General features: G+C 35.7%; 1 protein-coding gene across 1 annotated transcript; it reads left to right on the top strand.

The window, feature by feature from the left end:
• The first annotated feature begins 20,107 nt into the window (after nucleotides 1-20,107).
• Nucleotides 20,108-21,135, top strand: LOC124829621 (uncharacterized). Its single transcript, XM_047303167.2, has one exon. It carries the CDS (start codon nucleotides 20,217-20,219, stop codon nucleotides 20,802-20,804), a length of 588 nt encoding a protein of 195 aa, XP_047159123.1. The 5' UTR covers nucleotides 20,108-20,216; the 3' UTR covers nucleotides 20,805-21,135.
• The last annotated feature ends 270 nt before the right edge of the window (nucleotides 21,136-21,405 follow it).

Raw genomic sequence — 21,405 nt, 5'->3', positions numbered from 1 at the left:
TAGCTAGGAGACACATCCATCAAGGTGCTTGGAGAGAAAAGTCTAGCCTTCACACGGACATCAGCAACACATCACGACCTGCACCAATCAATTCTTCACACGGTCACGGCCTGGTAGCAGCTGGTCCAGAAGAAGGAAGTGGTCCAGCAAGCAAGTCCAGCAGAAGCAACAGCACGTGAAGGAGGTCCAACTTGGAGAGGTGCAGCCCATGAGAGACCCACACAAGAGCACATCAGCTAGGGTTGTGTCCAGCAACTTGAAGCAATGTCCAGCAAGAAGCGGAGCAGCCCGTCTAGTAGAAAATGGTCACGGCCTGCACATCCAACAAGGCACACATGTCCAGCGGGTTTGGATGGGATTCAGTCCAACAAGGCTTGAAAGCTCTCGATTTTTATTCTAGTAGCACGAATGTGTTCATTTTTGAAGAGAATAGGATGGTTATTGAATAGAGGGCACACAGCAGCCGAGACGGAGGAGGAAGAATGACTTGGCTATTTTGGAAAAAGCCACCCTAGGACGAGAGCACATGCGGAGAATTGATGGGAGCATGGCAATGCATGATGATTGATAAACTTTCATTTTGCTTTAAAAAAAAGGGAAGCGTTGTACGTTTTCAATTGGAGAAAAGAACTTTAATTTTTCTTGGATGATTTATTTAAGAGGTTTTCTGTAATTGTTTTTCTACTTCACGCATAGACCGGGAATGATTTTATATTCTATATATTAGAATACATTCAGCTTGAGGTAGCTACTCGTTTAACTTAGTTTTACTGTTATGCATTATTGCATTTCATTTAGTAGCTAAGGATGCATTTTTTTTTTCCAGCTGCAATGAATTACGTTTTCCACCTTATAATTTTTTTTATTGTTCAAGCATTTTTCTTAGTGATGTTTCGGTGATGGAGTGGTAGATTAATTAGATTTAGGTGTATTTAATTTGGTCAACGCAAGCTCAAAGTGTAGCTTCTTTTATTCCAGTCGCAAGATGCATTTTCTTAATTATTAATTGTTCTTCAAGTGATTCACGCAATGTGTTTTTCATTTTTAGCTAAGTGTTTCTTTATTATTTGTTGTATGTTAATTAGTTCACACATCTTGTTTTAGGACCATTCGATCTTCATGTTTTGTTCATTTATTTCAATGTTTTCAATTATGTTTGGTTGTATTTAATTTCCAGTTTTAATTTAGTTCATTTCTAAGCACAAAAACACTTTCAAAACCCCCCACTACGTGTTTGACCTAAGACTCGAACCACATTTGGTCCTGGAGAAACGACCTAGGAGTCACTTCCTAGCACTATACTGCATTTTTAATGCACATCAAATTTGATGGGCCGCGATAGCCTCATCAAATTTTGGCGCCGTTGCCGGGGACCAACGGTTCGGTCTTAGGTCTTTTGTTGTGTTAGTGTGTGTTGTGTTTTGTCTTGTGTTGTGAGTGTGATGTTTTGTTTTGTGTGTGCGTCATTGTGTGTACGTGTCGCATGTGTAATTGTGTTGTGTTTTGTTTGTTTCGTAATTTTTAGCATTTCCTTTCTACCTTCCCCCTTCTTTTTCCATGTCTACCTATTTTGATTTTCTGAATACTGCTTCTTCTGCCTGTGCCTATGACTATGACTCTCCTTCTGCATATTACTCTGATTATGGTTCTCATGCTGAATCCTATGTTGAGAACAATATGAAACATCCTCCCATTCTTGAGAGTGCTCTTTGGGAGCCAATTTCACTTAATGAGGATGATGTTCATTGCGTTCTCACCTCTAGACTGATACATTTGCTGCCTAAGTTTTATGGTTTTGCAGGTGAATGCTCACATAGACATTTGGAGGAATTCCACATCATTTGCTCTTCAATGAAGCCTCCACATGTCCCGGTTGATCACATGTTCTTAAGGGCATTCCCACATTCATTACAAGAAGCAGCAAGGGATTGGATGTATTGTCTTCCTCCAGGATCCATCACTTCTTGGGAAGATCTTAAGCATATGTTCTTGGATGAATTCTAACATGCTCAGTATGGTTACAACAACAATCCTGGATGGAATGACCCTAGCTTGGGATGGTCTGATGCTTCTGCCCAAATAGCTCCTCAGCCTTATACTTCTGAGCCTACATTGGAGGAGTTACTGAGGCAGATGACCATGCAGAACATTGAGTTCATGCAAGAGACCAGAGCATCCATTCAGAGTTTGACTGATCAGATAGGGTAGATGGTCACTCAACTCACTGAGGAATAGTCTCAAGATTCAGAGTTACCATTTCAGACTGTTCAGATTCCAGATGATGTTAGTGTCATTGACCTAGGAGATGGGAACCAGAGTCTTGTGCTCATTGTGCCACCTACTTTCCCACCCTCCTATGTCCCCACTCTTGCACATGAGGAGACTGATAAAGATTTTGGCGACCAGGCAGGTATAAGCAGTAATTTTAAGTCAGGTAGACCATTTTCATCTTCCACCACTTTTCCAATCTTTAGGCAAGTGGAGGTAAACATACCTGAAATTGATTATTCTGTTGATGATTGTGTTATTCATGATTATGTTGTTGATATGTATGTTGATGATTATATTGTTGATGAGTCTATTCTTAATTCTCCCTCTCTGCATGATGAGAACCACTTTTTTCTATCACATCCGAATGTTTATTCTTCATGCACTAAACATGAATCTGAGTCTGTTGATGATATTGCTTCTAAATTTGAACTTGATTCATGTTCTGAGGGTATATATGAGGTTCAGCCTATTAAACTGGAATTGGGTGTTATACCCCTACATGTCATTTCTTTGGAACCACATTGCACTAACACTATTGTAGGAGGTACACATGAATTTGACCAACATGCACCCACAATGGAAGACAAAGGTGCTTACATACACAACATTTTGAAGATTAATAGGCACCGGCTGAACCCGCTCATCAACAATCACTTCTTCTTAGATCCAGCTGTGGAAGACATTTCCTTACTCGATCAAATCTAGAGGATGAAGCAGTTCTTCCCCAAAACTTCCTTGTTGGATCCTGTGGTGGAAGACATCTCCCTGATAGTCCAAAATTGGCAACTTCCAACCTAACCTAGGGGAGTTTTCTTTTTCCTTCTCCCCTTTCCTTACTTTTATTGCACTTGTCCATGATCTGTTGACTGTTCTGATTTTTGATCTTATGCTTATGACATATTAAGGACACTGTGTAGTTTCAGTGTGGTTTATTGAGGGAGATTCTGATTTTTCTTTGTTAGTTTTTGCTTTCTATGTTAATTTTTTTCTTCATTTCTAGGTAGTTTTTGTTTTGTCTTGTGTACAGTTTTACATGTTTCTCTTGATTTCTGGACTTTGTTTAGGTTGTAGATGTGTCTTTCACTTCATTGATACTCTGATTGGTTGGAAATCCTTACTTTTCTCTGCTTGGAAGATGATTATGATGTTTGAGAGGTTGATTTGATTGTGATAAATACCCTGTGTGAGAATTTGAGCCACTTGATGTTCTTTCTTGTGTGTGATATTGTTAGAATTGCTGCAACGGAATTATTAGCGTGGAACAAACCAAGAGGGGGGGTGAATTGGTTATATACTTTTATTGTGCCTTTTATTATTTTTCTCTTAATTTTTCTTACTGGGCGAATGATTAAATATAAATGACAGGGTAAGGGAAAGAGAAAAATTACACAGGTGATTTTATCCTGGTTCAGATCACTAGGATCCTACGTCCAGTCGCTTATCTCAAACAAGATAAATCTTTTTCACTAACACAAAACACTTACAAATATTAGTCACAAAGAAAAACAATTTGTAAGAGTTTAGAAATACCACCTCTCTTGAAACCACAAGAGATGAACTTACACTTCCTTTGAATCTTCACAAAGGATGATACCACCTCTCTTGAAACCACAAGAGACGAACTTACACTTCCTTTGAATCTTCACAAAGGATGACCACCTCCTTCGAATGCTTCACGAAGGATGATTCTCTTCCACGCACTTCCTCGGACACACCAAGGATGAACAAGCTATTCCTCTGTCACCGCAGTAGCACTTCAGGACTTTGCAGACAAGAGTTTCCTTAGCTTCAACAATCTCACAGAGTTCTCAAAGAGTTCAGAGATCTTTTGCACAAGGGAAGAGTTATTTTTGAGATAAAGAGTGAGCCATTTTATAGACTCAGCCTAATACCCTTCCATTCTTCGAAAACGGGCCATCTAACGCATTTAATCGATTAACATAAATATTAATCGATTAATAATGAGTACAACGACTAGTTTTTCAAATCTGAAACCCCCAACGGCTAGTTTTTCAAATCTGAAACCTCCAACGGCTAGTGTTAATTGATTATTCTCAGGAATAATCGATTAACTAACTAAATCAAATATAAATTACAAGAATCAACCCTAATACATATTTGAGCACTATTACATCAACTTTGATTATTATAAAAGCTTTATAAAATACAGAGATCTTCAATTTGTCTTTATGGATCTTGACTTGTGCAAATCTGTTCATCATCAAAACTTCATCTTTGATTTTTGCTAACATTCTCCCCCTTTTTGATGATGATCAAAAATTCTTCTGAGTTTAAAGCTTTTTAATAATCTGAAACAACCACAACTTACGAAAGGAGAGATTAATAGAAAAATAAAGAGTTTAAACTATCTTCTCCCCCTTTTTGATCATAAGAAAAAAAACATGTGCTCCCCCTTAATAAAAAGAATTTATGCATAGAAGAAAAAGAAATGAACAACAACTTTTTATTGAATTTTAAAAAAAAATACATACAATGATAAAGATAAGCATTTAATCGATTAAATTGGATTTTAATCGATTTACACGCAGATTAAACACGGTAAGCAACGAAAAATGCAATATTAAATCCAAGAATGCCTATTTTACTAGTTCTAATATGCCTAGATCTCTTCTAAGCTCAAAAAATCTATCCTTAGGCAATGCTTTGGTGAAAATGTCCGCTAATTGATGCTTAGAATCTATGAATTCCATTTCACAATCGCCTTTTTGGACATGGTCTCTAATGAAGTGATGCCTAATTTCTATATGCTTGGTTCTAGAATGCATGATAGGATTTTTGGTAAGTTTTATAGCACTTGTGTTATCACACTTAAGCGGAATATGATCTAAATGAATATCATAGTCTTCTAATTGCTGTTTCATCCATAAGATTTGTGCACAACAACTACCCGCAGCAATGTATTCAGCTTCAGTGGTTGACAAGGCTACACAGGCTTGTTTCTTAGAGTGCCAAGAGACTAAGGAACTACCTAAAAAGTGACAGGTTCCACTAGTGCTTTTCCTATCTATCTTAATACCTCCATAATCAGCATCAGAAAATCCTACAAGACTAGGCTCAGCTCCAGAAGGATACCATAAACCAAAGGATGTTGTCCCCTTAAGGTATTTAAAAATGCGTTTTACTGCAGTAAGATGAGACTCTCTAGGGCTTGACTGATACCTAGCACACACACATACACTTTGCATGATATCAGGTCTACTAGCAGTAAGATATAATAGAGAGCCAATCATACCTCTGTATTTGGTCTGACTTACCTCTTTACCTGTCTCATCTTTGTCTAAGTAGCAGGATGTCCCCATGGGGGTTGATGCTTCTTTGGCATTGTCCATCTCAAACTTTTTAAGAATTTCCCTACAATACTTGGTTTGAGATATAAAGGTTCCTTCCTCCATTTGTTTGATTTGAAGTCCGAGGAAGAAAGTAAGTTCTCCCATCATTGACATCTCAAATTCTCCCTGCATGGACTTAGCAAAATTCTCGCAGAGAGTTGCATTAGATGAACCAAAAATGATGTCATCTACGTATACTTGAACAAGTAGAAAATGTTTTCCATTCTTTTTAATGAATAAAGTTGAATCAATTTTTCCTCTGTTGAAATCATTTTCTACCAGAAAATTGCTCAGACGTTCATACCAAGATCTAGGTGCCTGTTTTAAGCCATATAGTGCTTTCTTTAATTTGTAGATGTGATTTGGGTTTTTAAAATCTTCAAAACCGGGTGGTTGTTCAACAAATACATCTTCTTTGATATAACCGTTTAGAAAAGCACTTTTAACATCCATTTGAAATAATTTAAATTTCATCATAGATGCATAAGCAAGAAGTAGGCGTATTGCCTCTAACCTGGCAACTGGAGCGTATGTCTCATCATAATCTATACCTTCTTCTTGACTATATCCTTTTGCGACAAGCCTAGCTTTATTCTTGGTGATGTTTCCTTCTTCATCCAGTTTGTTTCTGAACACCCACTTAGTTCCAATTACTTGATGAGTGTCTTTTCTGGGAATTAATTCCCATACTTGATTTCTTTCAAACTGGTTGAGTTCTTCTTGCATTGCGATACACCATTTTTCATCTTGAAGGGCTTCTTTAATGTTCTTTGGTTCAATCTGTGACACAAAAGCAACATTCATACAATAATTTGCAGTATTACTTCTTGTGTTTACCCCTTGTGTGATATCTCCAATTATGTTGTCCAAAGATAATCCTCTAGGTTGTTGCCATATTCTATTTAAATCTTCATCTTGAGGATTGTCATAATTCTTCTCTTCATTTGTCTCCTTTGATGAATTTTCACTTGTTCCTGCATCAAATTCTTCTGACTCAAGAGGTTTTGCCTCAAGGTCCACAATTTCATCAAAAGTAACATGTATGGATTCTTCTATTGTGAGCAGTTTTCTATTAAAGACTCTATATGCTTTGCTTGTTAAGGAATATCCAAGAAAAATTCCTTCATCAGCTTTTGAATCAAATTTTCCCAAATTCTGTTTTCCATTGTTTAAAACATAGCATTTGCATCCAAAGATTTTTAAATGGGAAACATTTGGTTTTCTATTTTTGAAAAGTTCATAAGGAGTACATTTTAAAATAGGTCGAATTAACATTCTGTTTAAAACATAGCAAGCAGTACTTACAGCATCAGCCCAAAATTGTTTAGGAACATTATTTTCATTTAACATAGTACGAGCAAGTTTCTCTAATGATCTATTCTTTCTTTCTACGACTCCATTCTGTTAGGGAGTTCTAGGCGAAGAAAAGTTATGAGAAATACCATGTTCTTCACAAAAATTTTCAAATAATTCATTTTGAAATTCACCACCATGGTCACTTCTAATAGCTTTTATTCTTAGATCCTTTTCATTTTGAATTAAGATAGCAAACTTCTTAAATTCTTTAAAAGCTTCACTCTTAAGAGTGAGAAACAGGGTCCAAGTATATCTTGAAAAATCATCAACAATAACTAAAGCATAATAGTTTCCACCAAAACTTTTTATCCTTGAAGGACCAAATAAATCCAAATGTAAAAGTTCCAAAGGTTTTAAAGTAGAAACAATATTTTTTGAATGAAAGGAATTTTTAACTTGTTTCCCCTTTTGACATGCATCACATAATTTATCTTTTACAAACTTTAATTTTGGTAGACCAATTACTAGTTCTCTAGATACTAGTTTGTTAAGTTGTTGCATATGTATATGAGCAGCACGCCTGTGCCATAACCATGGGTTTTCCTCTTTAACAACTAAACATGAAATATTTTTATTTAATACGTTTTCTAAATCAATTAAATAAATATCATTATGTCTAACTCCTTTTAAAGCAATTTCAGAAGAATCACTCTTAAAAATAGTGCAAGAATTCTTCTCAAAGGTTACCTTGAATCCTTTGTCGCACAGTTGACTTATGCTAATTAAGTTATGCCTTAGTCCTTCTACATATAGCACGTCTTTGATCATCAAGGTGTCTTTGCTTCCTATATCCCCTTTTCCAAGAATTCTTCCTTTGTTGTTGTCACCATAGGTAACGAAGCCTTGTTCCTTTTCTTTAAAGTTTGTAAATTTCGTCCTGTCTCCTGTCATGTGTTTTGAGCAACCACTATCGAGACACCACATGACTTTTCTTGATTTTTGTAATACCTGCAAAAGAAAGGAACAAACAAGCTATTTTAGGTACCCAACTTCTTTGTATGGGTCCTTTTGGGTTAGATTCAAATTATTTAGCAACCCAAACATATCTACCACTTGGAACACCATAATGCTTAATTTTACATTTATTTGAAGTATGACCCTTTTTCATACAATAAAAGCATGATACAACGTTTGTGTTCCTATAAGTTGTTCCTTTTTCTACCCATATTCTACGGGTTCTATTATCCTGTTTGTTTTTAATTTTAGGAACATACTCATTTTTAACAACCTTATTTTCGTTATTTTTACTACATTCTCCTAAGGTTGTATTTTCAGAAAAATATTTGAATTGTGTGCAAGACTCACATTCATTATTAGCAATATATTTTTCTTTTTCATAATATAAAACTTTACTTTTTAAATTCCTGATTTCTTCTGCTTGATATAAAAATTTATTTTTCAAACTTCTGTTTTCTTCAGATGAATTTGTAAATTCAGTTTTCAAGACATCATTTATTTTAGTTAGATTTTCAGAAGTAAACTTCAAATTTTTATTTTCTTCAAGAAGGTTGTCAAATTCAGATTTTAAATTTTTAAAATCCTTTTTCAGCTTTTTATGAGAAATATTTAATTTTTCAGATTCAATTAACAATGTAGCATATGTTTCATGCAACTCATCTTCATCAACTTGACTATTATTATCAGAATAATGTGAGCTACTTACTTGGCTGACATTATCATCATCTGCCATTAAACAGATGTTTGCCTCTTCATCTGACTCGCTTGAATCTGAAATGGACTCATTATCGTCTTCCCATGCAATGTATGCTTTCTTTTTCTTGAAGAATCTTTTCTCCTTTTTGTCTTCACCTTTCTTTTGATTTGGGCAGTCTGCCTTTAGATGCCCCTTCTCTCCACAGCCATAGCATCGGTAATTTGAGGAAGATGCTTGATTATCTTTCTTTTCGTATCTAAACCTTCCTTTACCTTTAGACTTCATGAACTTGTTTAATCTTTTGATCACTAGGCTTAAGTTTTCCTCTTCGTCTGAATCTTCATCTTCCGATTTAGCTTTGCTTCTTTCAACCTCTGATTTTAATGCCAAACTCTTCTTGTTGGTTTTGGCTTTTGCTTCTTCTTCATCAAGTCTTCCAAGATCTAATTCATGTTCCCTCAACTTTCCAAATAGTGCCGCCATAGTCACGGTGTTGAGGTTTTGTGACTCCGAGATTGCAGTCACCTTAGGTTGCCACGACCTGTCTAAAGACTTCAAGATTTTAATGTTTAATTCATCAGTATCAAATGACTTACCCAGTCCAATGAGATGATTGACAATGTTGGTGAAGCGTTTTTGAACGTCTGAAATTGTTTCTCCTTGCTTCATCCGGAACATTTCATACTCTTGGATTAAGGAGTTCTTCCTTGCCCTCTTTACATCATCTGTTCCTTCATGCGTCACTCTGAGTACGTCCCACATTTCTTGAGCATTTTTGCAGACAGAGACCCTGTAGAACTCATCAACAGTCAATGCTGATGCAATGATATTCCGGGCTTTTACGTCATTCTGAAATCTTTTCTTTTCTTCAATGGTCCATTGACCACGGGGCTTTGTTTCCTGTATATTGTTAGTAGGAACAGAAGAACCAGATGCAATAACATCCCAAATTTCACAATCAATAGATTCAATAAATATTTGCATTCTTACCTTCCAGAATGCATAGTTCTCACCTGTGAATAGTGGGGGTCTATTGATTGATGCACCCTCTGCAAAGGTTTGATGTGATCCTGCCATTTGAATGACTATCAAAGCAAGCTCTGATGCCAATTGTTAGAATTGCTGCAACGGAATTATTAGCGTGGAACAAACCAAGAGGGGGGGGGGGTGAATTGGTTATATACTTTTATTGTGCCTTTTATTATTTTTCTCTTAATTTTTCTTACTGGGCGAATGATTAAATATAAATGACAGGGTAAGGGAAAGAGAAAAATTACACAGGTGATTTTATCCTGGTTCAGATCATTAGGATCCTACGTCCAGTCGCTTATCTCAAACAAGATAAACCTTTTTCACTAACACAAAACACTTACAAATATTAGTCACAAAGAAAAACAATTTGTAAGAGTTTAGAAATACCACCTCTCTTGAAACCACAAGAGATGAACTTACACTTCCTTTGAATCTTCACAAAGGATGATACCACCTCTCTTGAAACCACAAGAGACGAACTTACACTTCCTTTGAATCTTCACAAAGGATGACCACCTCCTTCGAATGCTTCACGAAGGATGATTCTCTTCCACGCACTTCCTCGGACACACCAAGGATGAACAAGCTATTCCTCTGTCACCGCAGTAGCACTTCAGGACTTTGCAGACAAGAGTTTCCTTAGCTTCAACAATCTCACAGAGTTCTCAAAGAGTTCAGAGATCTTTTGCACAAGGGAAGAGTTATTTTTGAGATAAAGAGTGAGCCATTTTATAGACTCAGCCTAATACCCTTCCATTCTTCGAAAACGGGCCATCTAACGCATTTAATCGATTAACATAAATATTAATCGATTAATAATGAGTACAACGACTAGTTTTTCAAATCTGAAACCCCCAACGGCTAGTTTTTCAAATCTGAAACCTCCAACGGCTAGTGTTAATTGATTATTCTCAGGAATAATCGATTAACTAACTAAATCAAATATAAATTACAAGAATCAACCCTAATACATATTTGAGCACTATTACATCAACTTTGATTATTATAAAATACAGAGATCTTCAATTTGTCTTTATGGATCTTGACTTGTGCAAATCTGTTCATCATCAAAACTTCATCTTTGATTTTTGCTAACAGATATGTCTCTTGATTGTTTGCACATATGCCTTGGCTTGACTCTTGTTGATAATTCTTGATTGATATGCATGTTTGAAAGTGATAAAGGTTGTTTTGTTCTTGAGCCTCTCTAGCCAAATAAGCCTACCTTATTCTAATCCTTTGATAACCCCTTTTGAGCCTATACTTTCCTCATTTCTTTCTTTTGAAGCTCATACACTAGCCCTAAGTGAAACACCATGATTACCTTAACCTTAGGGAATTTTGGAGCTTTGAAAGTGTCTTGGGAACAAGTGTGGTCTCCTTGGGGATTCTGATGAATTGGCTAGTTGGTTCCTCTTCTTGTTTTGTTTTTGTAAATATGTGTGCATCTTGTCTCTTACAATTTTGTTCTGAAAAGAGAGAAAAGAAAAGAAAAACAAAGATAGAGAAAAATGAGAAAAAATAAAAAAAAATTGTGAATAATGGAGTCGAGAAGAGGATTGAATTAGAGGTTTGGGTGTGATTTGACTATGTTTACACTTGTTCCCCATTGCTCCTCTATTTCTTTTGGTTTGTAGCTTCTCATCTATATTTATCCTCCCTTGTCCTTGGCCCCATTTCACCCATAAAAGACCTTTTGATCTGAACATGCATATGTTTTGAGTATTGATATTAGAGGCTTGTCAAGTCTGTTATTGCTTGCTTTCTTGGATACATTGACCTTAGACACTTGAGAAAAACAGTGAAAGTGCATCTGTGAGGTTTGTTACTTTTGATTCACCTTTTGTTACTTCAGAAGAGGAACATATTAATTAACTGGGGTGGGGGTAAGCATGACTGTACGGCTTTGAACCGTAGTTGTAGCAGAAATTGTCATGTATCATTTTGGGTAAAATAAATTTATCTTCAAAGATTTGTATTTTCATGTTGGTTCTGTATATTGATATGCTCAAAAATACTTTTTGTTCTAGGACTTCCATAAAGAAATTGTTAAAGCAGCCGAAACTTTTACCACTATAAGTTACAAGCATATTGAAACAGGTGAAAATTGATTTTTGCTTCTTTTTTCCTGCAAATCAGTATACTTTGAGGAGTAATATTTTCAGGAATTAGAAGCACCTAGAAGCTTTGTTTATTGATTTATGATTTGATTAAATCCTCATAAACAATACCCATGGTAGACACGAACAAAGCTATCTGAGGATTGCTGTAAATATGGAGTAGAGAATAACAGCTAGAATATATTAGCTAAGGCTGCATCTGTATATGGTGATGCCCGGAAGCATGTAGAAAAGGAGCATGAAGAGTAAAATCGGCTTCTATCTACTCAGGTGGACTTTTCTTTTGTTGATCACATGTATAAGTTTTAATGCAAATTCAGAACGAGAGAATCTATTAAATTATTAGTTTTATCGTTTACCCACATTTGAATTTGTAAGTATTCGAAAAGCTGTGTACAAGTGTTACATATCCTCTCTTTGTTCCTTTTCTCCATTAAATAATTTTTTTGCTCAGTTTTGAAAAGTAAAATGGTAAAAAATAACGTGTCTTTAAATCTTGGACATTTTTCATTAGTGCTCACTGCCATGCTGTTTTTTTATCGTACAATAATCATATTGAAGTGTCTACTAGAACATAAAACAAGGTGAAGTCTCAAAATGACTAAATTTTGTTTACCAATTGTCAATTTAATTTATTATTCACATTATCTTTAAATATTATAAGCTGAGAAACATGAATGCAATGGTTTCAATTCCCAGGTATTAGATCATTTGAGGCAAATGATCAATGGTGCACCTTTGGAGGATGCACGCCATCTTGCTCAACGGTATAGTCGAATGAGACAAGAAGCAGAGGCACAGGTAAGTCAAAGTTTACAATGAATTAGCAATGTCTTATCTTGGATCAACCAATAACTTAATTATGATTTGAATTCTGAATCTCATTGAAGTATGGAAACAAGTTCAGGATGTTAATTTAATTAAGATTGGAATTTTGTGTTTCCTAGTTTTGATAGTGTAGAATTAAAGAAGTCAAAACATGTCCGGCCATTTACATGCAAAGGTAGTGGTTCATCTAGTGGCTAAAGTTCATAATGTAGCTTCTAAATGTTATGAATCACTAAAATAATAATGTATCTATCTTATTTTGTTTTATTGTGTTACTTGTTTTTTTCCTTAGTGGGAGGAGGGGTTTCATGTGGTTGTAATATATTTTAATTATATATTATTTTTCTTTCTTGCAGTATTTTTTTAGTTGCAGATATCAACAATATCGTGACAACAATATCGTGACAGTCAAATCATTGAAGTTAGGGAAAATTGGTGTTTATATGTAATTAGTACATGCTTATAGGTTATGGTATGGTGATGTATATTCTTATAAGTACTGATAGGATATATATGGTTGTATATATTATCTTATAAAACAATGTCATGACACGTATTAGGCGACTTAATGATTATATTTTGAAATATTATTATATCAATAGTTTTTATTTATATTAATGAAAATTCTTTTTGAGACCTTTGTCATATTTTTCTTAATATTTTTTTTTGTATATAATAGAACTAATATATAGCGTTTGTTTGTACATAATAGAATTAATATTTTATATTTTGTTTTTAAAAAATATTTTATATTTTTTGAAATATTTTATTTTAAAATTAATTTTTTTTAAAAGCGTTATCTATTGTCAACACCAATAGATAATGTTTTTTTAAAAAAACGCTATCTATTGGTGGCTAATAATGGATAACGCTTTTTAAAAACAACGTTATCTATTGTCAAACACCAATAGATAGCGCTTTTTTTAGAAGCACTATCTATTAATAGATAGCGCACACATAGATAGCGCTTAAAAAGTGCTATCTATGATAAAAGAAACGCTATCTATGCACTTTTTGTAGTAGTGTATTGTGAGGTTATCTAGTGATCTTAAACATTTTCTTTGAGAGTTTCTTTTTCCTCTTGTTTAAGATCTTAATTTAGATAAAGATTAAGACATAATAACCTAGAGTAGCTTGTATACTTATGATAACCAACCGATGTTTATGTACTTATTGTTAGTGATTGATTAATAGAACTTCTTAAGCATTTGTCTTAAAAAATAAGTAAATGTAGCCTATGATTGGAATGGTTTTTTTTATCAACAATGGTCTAATTACATCCCAATTATTGGTAATCATACTTTATTTTAAGTTGTTCAACATTATAATTAACCGCTTTAACAACTGACCGATCAGTTAGACACGGCAACCGTCCAATCTTGATGGTAGTTTGTTCGAGTGTCTTATTAACAATTGACCGTTGAGTTTGTGATTGACCGGACGGTTATACAGTACACAGGCTCCCAAGTCCAAGCCTGAAATGACTGGAAAAGGGGTATGTAATGGGATCAATGTCTCTTATTGTTCGGTTTGTTCATGGTGGTCATGATCATTAGCCATATGTTTTGAGAGCCTCTAGACCGTTCAACTAAGCGATCAACAATTTTTCAAATTTTGAAAATGTAACCATTAAGGGAAGGTAGCGTCGCAATTCGAATCTCACGCTAGTCAGAATTCGAAGAGTCATATGCTGTAAGTTGTTGGATTTAGCTTGATTCAACGACTAAGGGTAGTTGATTGTGAGGTCCTTTTTGGCTATAAATACAGGTAGGTCTCACCTATCATTTTCACCTTTGCTTTCAACTTTCTTCTGTCAGCTAAATGTCCATCACTCTCTTTTTCTTTCAGGTAATAATGTCGATTATTGATTTGTCTTCGTTTGAGGAGTCCGCAAGAAAAGGTGACTGAAGTTGTGTCATTGTTGGTGTCATCTTCAATTTTGGGATCAACTAAGCGAGTGACAACTTGGTTGATAGTGTATATATTAATAAAGTTGAATTTATCGATTATGCTAAGGCCGATGTCGCGTTGGAGATTGATGCATGCAATGAGGGGGATGTGGCCGCTCAATCCCTCGTTGTCATCACTAGTAATTATTGGGCATCCCACGAAGTAGAGGAATATGTCACTTGTTTCCACATGGGGCGTCGACTACAATGATGGGCCGAGCGGACTTGATTCATCAAGTCCCCTGAAGACGCTGAATTTTTAAACCATATCGTTTGCAAGGGAAACGAACGAGTGTTCTATGGAAAGGAAGGTTTCACCAAATACTTTTTCTTCATGTACGTTTGTTTGTTTAAAGACTTGCTCGTTTGTATTCCTTTCAACAATTTTCAAACGAATGTGCTAGGGGAGCTTAACCTAGCGACAACTCAGTTGCATTTGAACAATTGGGCTTTTATGGAATTGTTCAAGATGTTGTGCACGACTCTCGATATTACTCCCACTTCCCCATTTTTCTATATTATTTCTACACATGCCCCAATGTCAAGAGGGGGTAGGTATCTCTTATATCTCAGAAAGGGAGGTGGTGGGGTTTAAGAAAAAATATTTCAAAGTTGGAATAACGAAGGCCAGTTAGTCCAACATTTTTTATGAGGTCGTTCAGCCCAAATTCCCTTATACTATACTGCGAGTTTGAGGAAAATAACTTCATGGCATAAGTCGATAATGACACTTCTCGAGGTGGAAGTAGTGGAGATGATCGACAAACTATGTCAATTGCTTTGGGTTGAAAACCTTTGTAATGAGGTATTTGGCAAGATGTCTTATTTACCTACACTTATTGGTCGATCATTGTTAACTTGGCTAAATTCTTTGTTTTCTTTCAGATCTCATGGCTTCCTGTAATCTAAAGAAGGATATCTTTAAGAAGATCACTGCCCAACGCCGTATCGGGGAGAAGTGTTGAGTAGGGGAAGAAGTTGGCTACTGCTTAGGCGGATTTAAACAAGGCACATAAGGTCATTGTTGATCTTAGGGCATAATTGAAGGAGGCAACCATCGCTCATGCGGATTGCCAAAAAAGCAAGAGCAGGGCACTCTTCAGCTACAAGAAACAGTACGACGGATAAAAGCGTTGCATACCATTATTGTCTACTTCAAAGGAAGAACACGATCTTAACTTAGATTGTCAAAAGTTGAAGACAATCATGGAAGAACCAACCACCCAAAACACAAAGCTTATTCAAAGAAAGGGTGAGTTGGCTAAGGAGAAGGATGCCTTGGCCACCCAATTGGAGGAGGCTAACAATGAGGTCTTTAATGAGCATCTGGCTGGTTTCCAAAAGGCCCTTACTCAAGCCGCCTTCTTCTACAACATTCTCCTTAATGAAGGCAACTTTGACGTCTACAAGGATATCTACCACGACCAACTTGTAAACATCCAAGATATTTCTTACGAAGATGCCAAGGAGGAATTAGATGTGGGGTTGTTGTTGAAGACTGGATGACTGAAGAGAAAGAGGTCACTGACGCGTGGGGCGATGATCAGGAATAGGTCCTCTAGGGTGGGGGCTCATTTTGTAGTGGCCAACAAACAAACAAACATTGTTGTAAGACTTGTACATGACTATACATAACCATGCCAATGCCTTTCCCTTAAGGGAAAATGAGAATCCCCTGCATCACATCGGATCATTGGCGATGTAAAAGGTCATCTGGTTGACGAACATCTTCAAGTACTCATCCAGATCAGTCGATCCATCATATTTCTTAAAGATAGGGCGGAACTGGAGGCATAAAGGTCTTCATGATGGTCGTTATGAAAGGTAATAGGTTGACCATGTTCACCATCTACATGGATGAGTTCTCCCTACTAACTTTTGTGCTGCTGTCGTAGGTTGTCTTGCACGAGTCTTTTCTAAACCTTGTTGGGGTAGGCTGAAATTGTTGTTGTTGCTGTTTTGTTTAGGCTTTGCATAGATTGTCGAGCGTTTTGCTCCTGGTGCATAGTTGTATTTTTTCTTTCTGGGAATCATAAAATCCTCTCCGTAACTCCTCTACAACTCTTTCATTTGTTGTTGCATGGTTCTCAACACCATCTTTAGCTAATTAAGGTGATTCTCATACTTCTTTGCCACAACATTACTCTTCATGTTTCTTGTGGTAAAACTTTTTTAACAATTATCTTAAAATATTACTAAATATAGCTTATAATTTTGGATGAATAAATATAAAGTTACTGTACTATATTTGTTTTGCTTACTCATTAAACTATTTAATCTTTTGTGAGAACAGAGACTCTATTCAATCTTCTTTCAAAATTAATTGTTCCATCACACTTTTTATAATAGATTAAATTTGAAAATATATATATAAAAAATCTAATTTGATATATATTCTAATATGTTCTATTAAATAGACGTCTAACTTATTTATACGAAAGATAATATTTTTTTCTGTTGGATTAACAGTTTTTGCATGTGCATTTTTAAACGTTTTCAAAGTAACTATTGAATGTGTCTTCATGTTTTATATTAGATGAGCTTGCGCTAAAAATTTTACTTTTTTTTTAAAACTAGATGCTCAAAATATATATATATATATATATATATATATATATATATATATATATATATATATATATATATATATATATGAGTTTGTTAATTTATATAATCTCTGTATTAAATTTTAGTTGACAAAAAAAAATTTATTTATTTTAGTTGATAAAAAAAATTTATTTATAAAAAAGAGACGTACTTTCAAACACAGCATTTTAATAATTTTTATTTTAATTTAAAATAAAAAAATTAAAAATTATTTAAATATTTTTAACCTTAAAATTTAAAATCTATTTTAAAATCTATAATATATAAAAGTATTTTTTGTTAACTAAAATAATATAGTAAAGAGAAAGCAAACCTTTTATATATATATATATATATATATATATATATATATATATAATTATAGCTGTGCTCCTTAACCGTATCATGTTATTTTCTTTTATATTATATATTTTGACAATGGTTGTTAATGAACTTATGTCACCTAAGAGAAAAATATTTTATTTATTCAAGTTTTGACTCACACAAACTCATCTAATTCTAAAAAAAATATTATTTATAAACTCGTGTAGTTGTATACAAAAAATATCTGTAGACGTCAATTAACTTCATAAATAATATAAAATAATTTAAAAACTGATGTCATTCAGTTTAATATACTAATCGGTTTAAACATTACTAAATTCTTTTTCAATTTTTCTACTTAAATCTTAAATCTATTATTTGAAAGTACCAATCTTAAAAAAACACTTATCACTTATATGTATACAACTCTTTTTAATTTAAAAAGAAAATTAATATAAAGTAACGCGTGACTAAAATTTAGAACATATATTTCTGGTTGTATAATTATTTTTATGAAACTATTAAATAATAAAATTACAAAAACATTGATGAAAAAAAAATTATAAATACGTTTTAATCAGATTTAACTTTCTAATTTCTTATTATCAGTATACCAACTTTTTTTAATATTTATATTAATTAACATGTGATTATTTTGTTTTAAAAATAAATATTACTCATAACTTAAATAATACGATAATACCATTAATGAAAGAAATCTGTTAAAATTACGTAAGGGACTGCCGCAACATACAGATCATGGTAGCTTAATAAAAGAAAGATATCAATAAAATTTCCCCACTTTTTTTTATTTTTACTTTTCATCAGATTTGGAGGATCACGCATTGTGGGTTCCGAGACTCATGTATTTTTTATTGACACTCTAGAAAAGATGGAAAGAATTGTGGACAGAATAAAAAACTATTTGAATATTATAATACACACAAATTGTGTTTTATAATATTAAATTAATAATAAATATAATAATAATATTTTTAATAATATCTGTGGTGGAAGAGAAAAGAAGGACGGCAGTACATACATGATGATATTTTGGGATGGTGCCGTATGCACAAGCGTGTCTCCCGCCAGGGATCCAAAGCACCACGTGTCACCGTTTCACTGTGCTCCATCTCCACCGTCTGATTCATCTGACGGATTCCAACACATTCACTCCTTCTAGTTTATTCTTCAGATCCTCATCCATCTCACGCGGCGAGGAGGCGGAGCGTGCCGACAAATTCTTCGTAATCATCTTCTCCATCCAACGCCGTTAACTCTGCCAACCGCTCCGTTAGCGCGGCACGCAGACATGCAAACGGCGTCAAGGAAAACGCCGCCTCTTCGGTAGTTGCTGGTGTCAGGTCCACGTGTCGTCCTTCAGAAGCAGCAACGTGGCCTCGTTCGACCCCCTTCGCAATTATTAATGTTGACGGTGGGCCCCGCCACCACGCTCTCTATCGCGGCTGGGGCGGCGCGGCGCTTTATAGAGCATACCATGATGATGCGCTAGTGCATGAATGAACACAGTGCAGTCAACGTACATCGTTGACCGCGCCAAATGTTTTAGAGATGCTTACCACCCACGTGTGGGGAGCGTTCGGGTACGCGCTCCTTGCTGCATCATTTTTTCCTACACGTGTAACCGCTATTTTTTTTTTCTTTATCTCCTCTCGCTGTCGCGTTTTAATGGAGGCGCTTTTATCTCTGCTCCTTTTTCTCCTTTTGAGCATACGATACGATAAGACACATGAGTTCCTTTCTTACAAATTAGCAGAAAATTGGAAATTCTGTATATTTTGTTTCCTTTTACCTAAGTTTTGTGATAACTACGTGCCTAACTTTTTATTTTTGCTTATTTAGGATTTTGTGTGTGATAACTGATTTGAAATAATGTTTATCGAAATAAATAAAACAAGTATAATTGACTAATTGAGTGTGGTTTTTTAATTTACCATAAATACTACAAGGACGTAAAATAAGTAATATTTGTTTAAGTGCAGAGTTTGCAAAAGAGGAGAAAAATAATCATTTACGTTTTGCCACATCTACCATCGGCTACCCACGAGAATTATACCTGTTGGTGCCGTTAAACTTCATTTCAAAGCTAGAGAATACGTTAAAATCATACTATCATTAATTTATTATTCACTAAAGATAGAATGGAAATGTAAAATATGAAAGGCCACCCACCACGCAATATATCGTACTTTCTTTCCATAAAATCAATAACTTTTTTATTTTATTCACTATATACTTTTAATTTCTCTCTTAAAAATATGAATTTATTAGTTTGATACCTGTTATAAATAATCTTAACCATTTATGTGCCTGAGAAATAGTCATCCAAAAAGACAAGAAGCAGTATTTGTGGCAGATTTTCTTTTCATTTCGGGAAAAAAGATGTGTATTTTGTTAAATTTAAAATGAAATAAATGAATGGGGAAATAAAAAGAGAGAAAATAAAAAGTGTACAGTGAGGTGGCAGGAAGGGAGTGGCGAGAAGCGTGAAGAGGTGTGGGGAAAGGGAAGTGGAGTGGTGAGGACGCGCGTGAGTGGAGCGTAGCATTAAAGACGCACGCACACGGTGTGCTTTCTCTCTCTCCATCTCGGGCTATAAAACCACTCCAACTCCCTTTCTTTCACTCAGACATTGTCTCAATCGCATCCTTACTCCTCTCACTTTTCTCTCTGTTTGTGTTCCCCGTTGAGGAAAAAAAACCTGGTATATTTGAATTGCAAGCAAATGGCTCCAAGGGATAGAACCACCGCACTCGCCGGACCCGGCCCAAGCCCAGCGCAGGCCAACAAAGAGATCCGCTACAGGGGCGTCAGGAAACGCCCATGGGGCCGTTACGCCGCCGAGATCCGCGACCCTGGCAAGAAAACCCGCGTCTGGCTCGGCACCTTCGACACAGCCGAAGAAGCCGCAAGAGCCTACGACGCCGCCGCTCGCGATTTCCGAGGCGCCAAGGCAAAGACCAATTTCCCCACACCTTCCGAACTTCTCGTAAACAACCATAGCAGTAGCAACAACAACAGCGCGCGTAGCCCTAGCCAGAGCAGCACCCTGGACTCTTCCTCCCCGCCGCCACCGCCTCCTCTGCTAGACCTTACGCTCACACCTCTCACCGCCTCGGTCCTCCCTGCCGCACGCCCAGTCCTTTTCTTCGATGCTTTCGCGCGTGCGGACACAGTTATCGCCGTCGGGCGCAGGGACACCTGTGGCTTCGGACGTCCGGCGACCGATTTCCGCCGCAGTGACTCAAATTCCGAGCGACGCGGGCTCCTGGATCTTGATCTCAACGTGGCTCCTCTCCCAGAGGTTGCGTGATTGAAGAATCTCCTGACGAACAGATCTGGTTTTCTGGCAATTTTTCGCACCTTCTTTTTTTTTTTTTTCAAGGCATGTGTGAAGTATTACCCATTTTGAATGGACAGAATGAGCAAAGTGAGTAGTAGCTGACATCATCATGCTCGGATTTGTTGACTATTGTGCGCGAAGATAACCAGCACGTTTATGTAAATATGTTATGACGAAGACCCATAGCAAACGCGCTTTTGCTTTTTTGCAACTGAGAACTTATCCATAGTATCTCATGGTTGTTTCTGCATTTTCTCACAAATTCACATATATAATATTCTCATTTTATTTGTGTTGAGAATTTTCTATCCAGAACCGGCATTATTATGGTTACCTTATCCATTTGTGGGTGGTGATTTATTCGCATTCTCCGATTGAACCTAGTTGTTGGATTTCGTTGGTTGAGATCTGACATCACAGACATGTCGCCGGCATTGTTGCGCTATTGATTAGGCTTTTGTCGTTGTGGTTTTTTTGGACATTTACCTGTGCAGGCGTTTCGGTTAACTCTACCTAAAATAATGTTAAATTAAAAGTCTTGGTATTGCTCTGTGGTGTCAGCAGGGTCCCA

The sequence above is a fragment of the Vigna umbellata genome, chromosome 6 (assembly GCF_029865625.1).
Source record: "Vigna umbellata cultivar VRB3 chromosome 6, Vumbellata_1.0, whole genome shotgun sequence".
NCBI lineage: Eukaryota > Viridiplantae > Streptophyta > Magnoliopsida > Fabales > Fabaceae > Vigna > Vigna umbellata.
Note: the sequence above shows the minus strand (reverse complement) of the source record. Positions and strands in the feature narration are given on the sequence as shown.